This window comes from Camelus dromedarius, chromosome 6, assembly GCF_036321535.1.
Source record: "Camelus dromedarius isolate mCamDro1 chromosome 6, mCamDro1.pat, whole genome shotgun sequence".
Classification (NCBI taxonomy): domain Eukaryota; kingdom Metazoa; phylum Chordata; class Mammalia; order Artiodactyla; family Camelidae; genus Camelus; species Camelus dromedarius.
Genome location: NC_087441.1, coordinates 64614142 through 64626493, shown reverse-complemented (window position 1 = coordinate 64626493; position 12352 = coordinate 64614142). Strand labels below are relative to the sequence as shown.

At 32.7% G+C, this 12352-nt stretch overlaps 1 protein-coding gene across 2 annotated transcripts in view; it reads right to left on the bottom strand.

Annotated features, from left to right (window-relative positions):
* Positions 1-12352, bottom strand: part of IBTK (inhibitor of Bruton tyrosine kinase) — a 79744-nt gene that overhangs the window by 14122 nt on the left and 53270 nt on the right. For both annotated transcript variants that reach the window (XM_010981292.3, XM_010981293.3), the window contains exons 22-25: positions 11768-11916; positions 10214-10377; positions 8935-9027; positions 8248-8391 (exon numbers count right to left, since the gene is read on the bottom strand). In XM_010981292.3, coding sequence (XP_010979594.1) covers positions 8248-8391; positions 8935-9027; positions 10214-10377; positions 11768-11916 — 550 coding nt within the window. The remainder of the gene's footprint in view (positions 1-8247; positions 8392-8934; positions 9028-10213; positions 10378-11767; positions 11917-12352) is intronic.

Sequence of the window (12352 nt, the reverse complement as noted above, 5' to 3'; positions counted from 1 at the left end):
ATTAGCCCTAATTAAAATATGAATGAATTTATAAATATAATGCTGAGCAAAAGAAGCTACAAACAATGGTGATTCTATAGATAAAAAAGGAGAAATTACTCTATGGAAATAGAAGTAAGTATAGTGAATTGCAGGGGAGGGGACCTCTGATATGCTAGCAATGTTACTTCTTGATTTGAGAGCTGGCTGCACAAGATAGATACATTCGGTTTGTAAACATACAACAACCTGCACACTTATGATAACTGCACTTCTAAATGGATTATGTTTCAATAAAGTAATTCAAAATTTATATCTAATTTTACATGGATAACACAGAGGAAACAAAAATTAAGTTGATCTATGAAAAAAAATTAAGTTCATCTTAAATAATCAAAACACACAAAATTAATCACACCCATCAGAGTTGTAATACTTTGAGAATCAGTTAAGAGTGGAATGCACTTTAGAATATCCACTAAGAAACACGTAAAGAAATTAAAAATCACCTATACAGATTAATTTAGTTTCCAAAAGATTTCATGCTAAGATTTTTACAGTATCAGAATCTTAAATCAATGTTTTACTTTCCCATAAAAAATGTAAAAAGGATGTGCAGGATAGTAGTTAGGGTTAGGCACACTGGCTCTGCTGCTGACTGTGTGGGTTCAAATCCTGGCTCTGCCATGTACTAGCTTTGACCTTGGGAAGATACTTAATCTCTGAGTTTCAGTTTCTTCATCAATAACATAGAGATACTAACACAGCCTCCTTTGTTATCAAGGTTACGAACATCAAATATTAATTTATGGTAAAATATTTAAACAAAACCTGACACATAGAAATCCTATGTAAGTCTGTTACTATCCACAACTTTCAAAGCATTTAACAAAATTACCCTATTTTGATATAAGAGAAAGATAAAACAATGAGAACACAAAAGTTCTGACATGAATACAATTAGTTAGCAGGCTTAGTATTTCCTTCCTAAAGACTGACTTAGAAAAATTAATTCAAAAAAACCTTTAATTATTTTGTACACTAGACCACATGGTACCCTTAACATCATTTTCAGAACCCTTAATAATAAAATTATGAATAACAATGTAAACAGTTTCCTAGTCTACTAATTTTCTTCCATTTTATTTACTCAGAAAACAAAGTGAACACAAATGCTAACCAGTTAATTTCCCAAAAAGTTAAATTCATAAAAAACCATAAAATCCACACCCAGATTAAATTTATAAACTATTTGGGGTAACTTATAGAAAATTAGCAAGGACTTCTAAAATCCTGTATGTTGTTTGAATCTGTACCTGACCTAACCACCAAAACACTTTTATATGCATTGTCTCATTTAATCGTCACAATAACAATCCTTAACGGTAAGTACTTTAACCACCACCTAAGCTTAAGAGTACAGCCAAAGTTGAGGGATCGCGATGAACTTAAGATCACCAGAGATAAGGCAGAACTGGGATCCAAACCCAGTTCTTAATGATCACAAAACTCATGCTTTGCCATTTAGTCTACCATTGGCTTCAGTAAGAAATCAAAACAGTACTCCTTATAAAGTGCCAAAGATGACACAGATGGGAGGAAAATGATGACTCACGCTTTAATTTTATCAGCATATGAGCTAAACATCTACTCATAACAAAATCATCTAATGTTTACCAAATTTCTATCTGCTCTATAATCGAATCAATACGAATTACTTCACATAAGATTTTTCTTAAAAAAAGATCATCAAAAACTTAATACATGTTAAAGAAAACAGTTAATCATGTGAACATACTACCAATTAAGTTACAATTTAAGTCTATGATAATTGTTAATATTTGTACATTTGTGATTATACAACGTTGAAGATGCTGAGCTAATGTGTTCTCTTTATTAACTCAGTTCACTCTACATAATACCCCTGTGAAACAGGCACTGTGCTTAGCCCTATTTATGAACAAGAAGACAGAGAAATAACTGATCTAAGTTCACACCGCTACCAGGTAAACAGATCTACAATTCAAAGGTCAGCAAGGCTCACTCCAGAACCCAGGCTTAATCACTATTACTCTACTGCTGTGTCCACATTTAAAAATCCTTCACCAATGTAAAATCTTAAATCATATGAGAGAAATTTTCTTTATAGATTTGCCTCAAAAACATGACCCACTAAGATAACTCATTTTAAATATATTTCTTCAAAAGGAACTTACCTGTCTTTGACTTTAATCATAAAATTTCCCCCACAACATATGCAGAACATTAAAAAATTAAATACATATACAAAGAACTACTCCCCATGTCCACATCAACTCCTCCCCCAAACACATAAACTCGAAGGTTTCTATTGGCAAACAAGGTAACTATGGTGTGTACACTACAGTGTATCATTAGTCATTTGGGAACACTGTGGGCAAATAAATATTCTTGCCAGAAAATCCACTGAACGTCTTTTGTAAATGATTCATGTCTCTAAATACAGAGATTTCACAATGAGTCTGTATAAAAACCACAAATTGTCAGATTCATCCTAATCTGGCAGTAATTTGGCAGCTCCTAAATGTGGTAAATAATATACACCCTAAAAATATATTTCTTTAATAGCGACTTACAGCATCTCCTTAAGAATAAAGGTAACAGTGCTTATAAAATATCTTAAACTCAACATATTCCTTAATCATGCATAGCAGTTACCTACAAAATGTCTTACGAAGATTTCTTTAAATGAGTTCTCTTATTCTTTCCACTGATCATGCCATAATTTGAAACAGTGTCTGATTTCCCACGATTTTACTTTCCTAACTCATAGGCTATGGCTATTTTCCATTTTAGCAGCCAGAGAAACGAAGAAGCATTTGTAGCCACATAAAAATTAATCAAGATTTTGCTCCTCAACTACAGAAGCCCTGAAATTTTTGCTTTAATGAATGAAATTCCTAGCTCTAAAAGGTTTTGAAATTGAATAAATAATTGAAATTAGTTTATAATTTATGGGTTAGCTCTAAATGGAATTTGGGAAAATTTACATTCACATCAAGCCAGGCCACAAAGACTGTGCATTTTTCCACTCAAGATGACTTGTGAGAAATGTATTATTTCTCCAAGTAAAACACTTGATAATGAAAAGTGACCAACTCCCATATACACTTGGTGTTTTTGTATTAGATTTAAAATTCAACTGGTTAAAACTTCATTCTAATGCAGAAATCAGTTTATCTTTAATGTTTAACACTGCCACACCTAACTGCATACAGCAGGAGTCCAGCTGCATACTGGGAGTCATACAGACTAGATTAATGAATGTGTGGACAAACTAAGAAAATTCCTTACCAGAAGCAGAATCAGAGGGCTAATTTGTGATTTGCTAACGAATTGCATGTTAACCTTAGTATTAAGATCAACAAAGTATAAAAACATCTTCTAAAAAATAAATAAAATTACATTAGATAACTCATCAGGATGAAGATGTATCTTTGAAAAGTACTTAAAAAAACAAAGATAAATCACTACAATAATGAATACATTTTATAAACACAATCTGTAAATCAGATTAAAATGCTAATTTCAGATTAATTTTCTACTTTTTTCAAAGCAGAGCAAAGTTTAAATTCTACCAATTTTCTTTAGGCCAACATTTACAAGAGATATTCTCAGGAAAACAAATCTATTACTTTGTTTCTTCAAGCATATACCACATGTGTTTATATTCTATGTGTATCTGATTAAAAATAAACTGATATACTAAAGTTGTAGCCTTCTAAGGATTCAAGAAAGAAAATAATGACTATTTTCAATTATACTAAATATACATCAAAATTCAGGAATACCAAACACCAACCATTTTACATAAATATGTTCTTAAAATTTCTAGCAAATGTTTTCTGATCCCTGACATTAACTTATGATAAAATTTCCATAACTAAATTATATGCATATATTATATACATATATGCTTATATCTTACATGTTGACATATATACTAATATACACATATTGATATATACATGTAAGATATTGTACTGTTAGCCCATTATTTACTGCTTTCACTTATACTCAAGAAGTACATAAATGCAAAAGAATTTAGCAGATATGAACTTTAAAAGATCCTTCAGATACCAAAAGGTCTTAAGAAGTCATAAAAGGGGTATAAACTATTAATTTTATGACAATTCTAGATACCCCTCACTTGGACAAAAATTCAGAATACAATTATTCATAATTGGTCACTTAGATAAATTTCTTTGGTCCCCTAAAATACCTAAGACCCATTACTCATTTGTTTGTATTTAAGTTTTCCAACTGCATTTTCATAAAATAAACCTATAATAAACATCACTTATGTTTCATAGTCATCAAATTACTTTTCAAAGAAATATACCGATTACATTTTTGGCCAAATTTTATGGCATTTTTCTTCCCACATTCCTAGAATTCTCCTTAATATGCCACAGTAGATTCCTTTTCGAAATTTAGATAGCCTTTTCAACAAGGGAGTCTGAGCTCGTGTTGCTAATAACTACTGGGGAAAGTTTCTTCCTAAATCAGTAAGTCAAAGTCTGAAGTTTCAGATAAACGATTACTTTAATCCTTTCCTCTGAAATCCCATATAAAGTGAACAGGAAAGTAGTCAGTAAGGCATAAACCCACAAAGGCCAAAGAATAAGGCATTAAGACAATGGCAGACTAAAAGTAATACACTAGTGGAGGATGGAAAAGAGCCAGAATGATCACTAATGTAGTGGAAATAAAGGAAAACTAATGGTTAACAAGTGGGGTGTGAAGCTTGGAACCCTGAAAAGGCTCATACATTGGAGACATCTCATGTATCAAATCCAGAAGTAGCCATGAATATGAAAACATGAATACTGGTTCAAAGATTACTTGTATAGGCGCTAAGAATGTCAGATGTCCTCCCTATCCCCACATGGTCAGATGACTGCACCTCCTTCACCTTGGTAGAAGAAAAATTTGATTGAAAATCATTAGTAACAGAGGCAGGTAGGATTGAACTGTTGTGTTTAAAATCTACACACTAAACAGCGAAGTATATGAAAATCTAAACCATACAGTGAGAATCTTAGCCTCAGCCCTAACTGCTTTGTCCTGATCAGCTTTCAAATTCTGGCAACTAAATATAAAAATGAAAAGGCTCCTCTTTAGAGAAACCTGAGACCAAGGAGAAAAGACACCGAGATAGTGCAGTATGGGGTCCTCTAAAGATACTGACAGGTCATCCTACAGTCACACTGAGTGGTCAACCTCTTCCACACAGGCACAGAGAGCTTCCAATCAGAACGTAAAACAACCAACCAAATAAAACAAAACATAGTTCAAATGAGCTAAAACATATAAAAAAGAGTGAATAAACATGAATGTAAGTCAATGATTATTTTTAACTTTTATAAATGGAATCATACAGTTTTCCCTGATCGGCTTCTTTTGCTCAATATTACATTGATGAGATTCATCCACAGTTCTATTTAGTCATAATTCATTTTTCATCATTGTGTAGTATTCTACTATATAAGTAAACTGTAATTTATCCACTTACTGCCACAAACATGTAGGTTGTTTCCAGTTTTGATATTTTTACAAATGATGACATAAACATTCTGATACATGTTGCCTGGTGCACATGTGCCTATATTTCTGCTTTGTATCCACTAGAGAGTGAAAAAGTTTACTGAGTACAGGTATCTTTAACAGCTGAATGTTGAACAGGATACTATTAAAAGAGCATTATCAGCAAACAAGAAAAAGAGCTCTTGGCAATTAAGCATTTTAATAGTTAAAGTAAAACATTGTTCAGTAGAAGGGTTACAAGATAAAGTCTGGGAAATGTTCCAGAAAGTAGAATAGGAAGATGATTATGTGGACAATAGAAGAGCAAAAGTAAGAAAAATGAAAGAAGTCCAAGGAAAGCAATTTCCAACTCACATGATTTCTAGAGAAAACGGGAGGAAAGTATCACACGTACAAGACATTCCCAGGACTTTTTAAAGACATGCTTTTCCCACTCAAAAGAGCCCATCAAGTACCCAGCATAATGTATCAAAAAAGAATCCACATCACTATGAAATTTCAGAACACTAGGGATAAAGACCCTTTAAGCATCCAGAAAAAAAGGAGAGGGGAAGGAGGGAGGAAACTGGTAACATATTAAGTGTTAGGAACTGGGATGGCATCAGACTTCCCAATAGCAATGAGAAAGAAAAAGGAACCTACAAATGATTTCCAACTCAGAATTCTATTCCAATCTAACTATCAGTCAAGAATGGAGAGAATAAAAATATCTTCATAGATATAAGAGCCACAAAAATGTATGTCCCATGTATGTCCTTTATCAGAAAACTACCGGAGCTGTGCTCCATCAAAACAGAGAGTAAACTAACTAATAGAAAAACATAGTATCTAGGAAACAGGATCAAACACTGGAAGGAAGCAAAGGAAATTTCCAGGATGGCAATTCAGGGAAGTCTCAAGATGACACATTCCAGCAGGCCTGGGAAAGACCTAGTTCAGACCAGAGAACTCAGAACAGAGTTCTAAGGAAGATGCTTCCAAGAAATAAACAAAAGCAACAGATAACCTGCATACTGCAGAGAGCTATGTTTTAGAGAGTAGTGATGGGTAAGTACACAGCCAATAGGGAAAGCTGAGAGAATTACTTATTCCAGGAAAAAAAAGAAAAATATTTTTAAAAAAATGGAAATACAGTGATACTCACAATATGACTGCGGTGAATCTCAATTAACGTCACAAAATAGAAGGCTTAGGGCAGAGGACTACTGTCTTTCACTACAAGCCTTGAAGTATTACCATACTTCTAAATTTTTTAAACTATGCATTTTAATTTAATTTAAAACATTTTTTATTAGAGCTGGAAGAAACTCCTATATATGAAATAGATTCTGAACCAAGAGTATTTGTCCATTAGTTAGATTTCCTAATTTGAGTGATCACTGTTTTGTTCCTTCTTTTGTTCACTGATTTTTTTGTTTTTAAGGAAGCTGGTTGATGGCCTGGCTAAAACTGTATTTACTAAGCCCAAAGCTTCCTCATGTGCTTAGTTAATTCTCTGAAACTGCAATATATTTAGTATCTTGAGAGCTAATGAAGAACTTTTTCGTGTGTGTTTTCACTTTTGTTCAGGGAGAACACAAGTCAGTATTCTAACAGCTACCCTTTAACCACTACAGAGGCAGTGCTCCCGTCAGTTCTGTAAATCGCCTCACCCCCAGAAACTAGAACTGTGCCTTGCATGTAGAAGGTACACATCAAACACCAATGAATTAAAACATTTTACTCAACCCATTCTCTCAAGCTTTACTCTCTTTTCTTTTACTTGGGTTTTCTGACTTCTTGTTTTATTTTTTTCTGTGATCATGTTTTAGATCTACTAGTGGTTCTGACTGACATTAATTTATCCCTATTGGTGGCACTCAAAATAAAATGAGTTGCTACTCCCTTCAAAATAATTTATATTTAATTTGGGAAAAATATTCCCTCTTACAAATATAAAAAGGTACCATTAGAAGCAATGAAGCCCAAACCAAGGTTCGTCTCCAATACTCTCTTCAATGCTTGTGAGAGAACAGAACTCTACTGATCTTTCTTGCCTTTCATACTATCCATGTATTTTTCCTGTAAAATTGGTTTCCAATTAACGTATTAGTTACAAAGAAAAGGGAGGGTGGGAAGGGAGCAAGAAGGACAACCTATTTTACATATCTCAAAATTGCTATGTGACCTCTTTGGAGATTATTCCTATTAATGCTGCATAAATTATGGGTAAATTCTAATTGAGAAAAGTTATATAACAAAATGTTAATTAAGTAAACTGCTCTGCTTAAAAAGACAATGACAAGTATGATTATAACAATGTAAAGATATTCATGATGCATACAAAAGAACAAAGAAACTAAGGTGGTAAAAAAAGTTTGCTTTTATCAAACTTTTCTATGATAAATATTATTTCTTACTAAAAAAAGAAAAAGTAAGAATGCTCCTTTAAATTGCTCTAGCAACAAACATTAATGAGAATACTAAGAAGAAATTTTACCTACATATACAAAAAAAATTTGAAAATCATGATGTATTTGTCAACAAAATAAATCCAGTCTTTATTTCCCAAGGTCCAATTTTTAATTTAAAAGCAAAGAGGGGAATGAAATATTTAAAAAGCCCAGGGGGGAGGCCAGAAATACATTAAAAGATAATGTACAGATATATACTTAATTTAATAAAAAAAAAATCAGAACATACCATGCATTTGCTGGTTTGGGGGCTCTTGAAGGAGCAGTTAAAGCTGATTCCATGCTATTCATTCCTGAATTATTTTCTTTGGTAGTCATTGCAATCATTTTTCGCTGCTTCTGAGAAAGTTTAACTCCATGGGAAATCATTTTTCTAGAAATTAAGTTAAACTAATCAGTCTCACTGCTTCTGAGAAAGTTTAATCCCATAAGAAATCATTTTGCTAGAAATTAATCCAATTAGTATTCATTTCTACTTAACGAAGGCTACAGGTAATTATCTTGCTTTCTGTTTATTTGATGAAATTTTACTACTACTAGATCAAAATGACCATGTAAGTTTCAACAGATTGTCACTGTATAATCAGTTTATACTATCAATGATCAAGAAATAGCTACATAAGCCCTCCTACTAACACACTTGCATCAGAAATAGTCCAATCATCATTTTAGAGGCAAATTTTTAGTATACAATATTATATTTCACAAGAGCCTGACTATCAGCCCAACTCAATCTTCAGCATATATTTAAGAGATACTTTTATAGAGGCTAAATTACCTAGAAAAGAGCTTATGATTAACTTTAATATCAAATGCAGAGTAACAACAGGAAAGGTCCAGTAGGTCTTTCCAGTTCCTTAGGGCAGAACTATATAACACAACATGGTCTTTACTTTTTTATGATTTTGTAACCAACCCCAAATTTGTCTTTGGTGTAGCTCCACACTTTTGTCTGCTTTCTTCAATTTGCATGATGGTTCTGAGGTCCATGACGGGAGGGCTGACAGGACTAAAAAACAACATAAAAGTTGCTTTACAACACATTCATTTATCCATAAAGTCCAACCCACAAACTTCACTGAAACTGCAAATTATATAAAAAATCATTAATGAGAGGATAATAGGTCTATTTTATCAGCTGTGGCCAACTTTAAAAAGGATTTTTGAATGAAAGCTACTTTTATACGTACATAGATAAATAATAACCAAAATGCATCCAAAGTCATAATGTTAAGTGATACATGTTTAATAATAGTCTAACATTAGTAATTAGAAGATGCTTCTAGGTGTTCCCACAAATATGTTTATTTGGGCAAAAAAATTGAGAACAATGTCTGAACTATCTTTAGACCATGAAGCATCATAAACCGGGACATCATAATCTTTGTTCTAACTGTGTGAAATATAGCATATTTCAAAACAATTACACAAATGGTCCAGATGATAATATAATTAAGTCAATAAACAGTTTTAGCCTATTATAAGCCATACTAGGTGTATAAAGATGAAGTACAAGCTCAGTATTTGAAAAAATACTACGTTAAATACTCCTTCAGTTTCAAAAACTAACTTTTCTAAATAAAAGAAAAAATATGAAGAGAATATAGGTTAAGTTAAGGGGGGAGGGTATAGCTCAAGTGGTAGAGCACATGCCTAGCATGCCTGAGGTCCTGGGTTCAATCCCCAGTACCTCCTCTGAAAAATCAAGTAAGTAAGTAAACCTAATTACCTACCCCCTGCAAAAAAAAAAAAAAAAAAAGAGAGAGAATATAGGTTAAGTTAAAAGCACATAATTGTGAATAACAACACATTTTGTGAGATCTTAAATACCCCTTAATGTGCTTTAAAAAAAAAAAAAAAAGCTAAAATAAGCCCTCAAGTGACAAAATGGTCTCCCTGAGTGGGATTTTTAACTAATATATACTAGCCATTAAAAAAAAAAAAAAAAGCTGCTATCAAGTGACTGTGTGTGTTATATAGCATTTACCAGAATTCACTGATGACGTTACAAGGCATCTAAATTTTGACGAGAAAAGAGCCTTTTAGCTGGTTAGGAATTTGTATACATTTAGGTAACTGTATATTAGAAATTTATATTAATAATTTTTGAATGTGCTTCATTAAAAATTTTTGTTTAACTAAAAATGAACGGTATTTCTCAGACTAACAGGTACAGAACAAAATGAAAACTCTACCTGAAAGACCCAGAAACCCAACTGGAAGAGCTGGTAGTGTCAATTCTGTTACTGGGAATGGGCTGTGGAGCAGATATTTTAAGTACTGGTGATTTTTCCCATGGTTTTAAATCATCCCGAAAATATGCAGAAGGCGTACCATTAACATATGATTTACTTTTCCCCTGGGGGTAAGAAAAAAAAAACATTAAAAAAGTGACTAATGGACACCTCTAGCACAGCAGCTAACACACAGTTTATACTTAGGAAATATTGGTTAAACTGTATTAAAGAATAAAATCTTATGACAATCATCATCCAGAATTTTCAATTCAGTTCTTCCACTGAATTTTTAAATAACTGATCAATTCTCAAACCACACTGGTGACTATAACCCAATTATTGTAAGCTTTGGGAGAAATTTTTAGGGAAATAAGGTTGCATAATAAATCCCTATTTACACAAGCACTAAATTAAAATGTTAATAAATGAAAGTTTCTTAAATACGATATGAAGCAGTAACATTAATGTCCATGACTTTAAAATGAAACAGAATGAAAGTTTGGTATAAATGTCATATAATTCACTATGGGTATAATTAAAGGACTCTGAATAAAATTAAAGCCAAATAATATAAACACTTCAAAAAAGACCCTAAATTAACTATTGCTATTACAAAAGGTCAAGGAAGTTACTGAAATGGTATTTCCACTGCCAGGATAGACTCTTATACTACCGCCAGACATTCACAGCATGTCTTCAACCTTCCTTTAAACCTCAACTGTCTTTCACACCAACCTCAGTGCTAGTATGAAATTGCCCCCAAACTTCTACCCTGTATTAAAAATCACAAAAAATGTGTCAAATCAATCCTTGAGGCCTAGAAGACTCTAATAAGAAAGAGAAAATTTTCTATTGTCTCATAAATTTCTAGAAGTTTTAATACGTTCGGTGGATGTATAGAGGTTAGAAAAAAATTAGCTACTAAAGTAAGCATTTTCCTTCCCTAATGATTAACAATTATGGAGTAAAATGTTAAGAGATGTCTAAAAAGTGGCCTCCCCAGAGTCGACCAGACTAGGAATTTAGCAACTCAGTGTCAGCTGTGCTAGACAAGGAGACTTTCACTCCAGCTTCACTGCCCCAGCTCCCTCCATGGAGGGAAGACACCATACAGATTCTGAAATTAGGCTTACTTTCAAAAATCATCTTCCTTCAACAGTTTTTAGCTGGTGTTACCTGACAGTTCACAAAATAAATTTCAAGTAATTTAGTCATAAATATATACTTCAGTATGTCTATACAGTATTGCTATATTTTAACATCAATATTACATTTTATTGCAGAAAGTTTAAAATTCAACATAATAAAGGGCTCAAAACTGCCACTGAAATCTTTAAAACTAGAAGTATTAGGCAAATTTGAGAAAACTAATACTACATGTCATTAAATTATATTTTCTTATAAACCAGTCAGAAGTGTTTTAAAGTTAAGAGTAAAAATAATGAAAAAGTAAACTGTCTATAAACTAAAGTCTGACGAAGATAGTGCATTTATAAACAAATAAAAACAAACCTCAATCTTATCTGAATGAAATCCTGTTGTGAAATCAGGGGACTGTAAATCTCTAGGACTACCCACTCCTGCGTAGCTTCCTTCAGAGTCTGATGTCAACAGTTCTGGAAGAGAGTCTACAGAATTGGTCTTACCAGACTTTAATAATCCTAAAAGGTAAAACAATTTTAAATATTAAACACATATACATTACACATATATGTATTACATTTAATGAACTAAATAGTGCTAAAAACTTCCATTTATCCAGATTCAGTAACAATTAGACTCTCTGTACCAAAAGCTTAATAATTCAAGCTAACTGAAGAAATCAGTTGAACTGAAAACCTGAAATGGAGATTTTAAAACAGTTTTATTCATTTCAATTACACATCAATTATACAGTGAACCTGAGGAATACAGTTCTTTGGTATCTAATTTAAGAAGTGATTCAGAACTTTTTCCCCCCTCATAAAAATAAAGAAGGAAGACAAAATTAATAAACTCCAGACCGCTCCCCTTTTCCATCTGTCTCTGCACTTATGCAGAAGGGGAGCAGCCCCAGCCTGTGTGGGAGGCTATAACGCTTCTGTCTGCCACTCATCT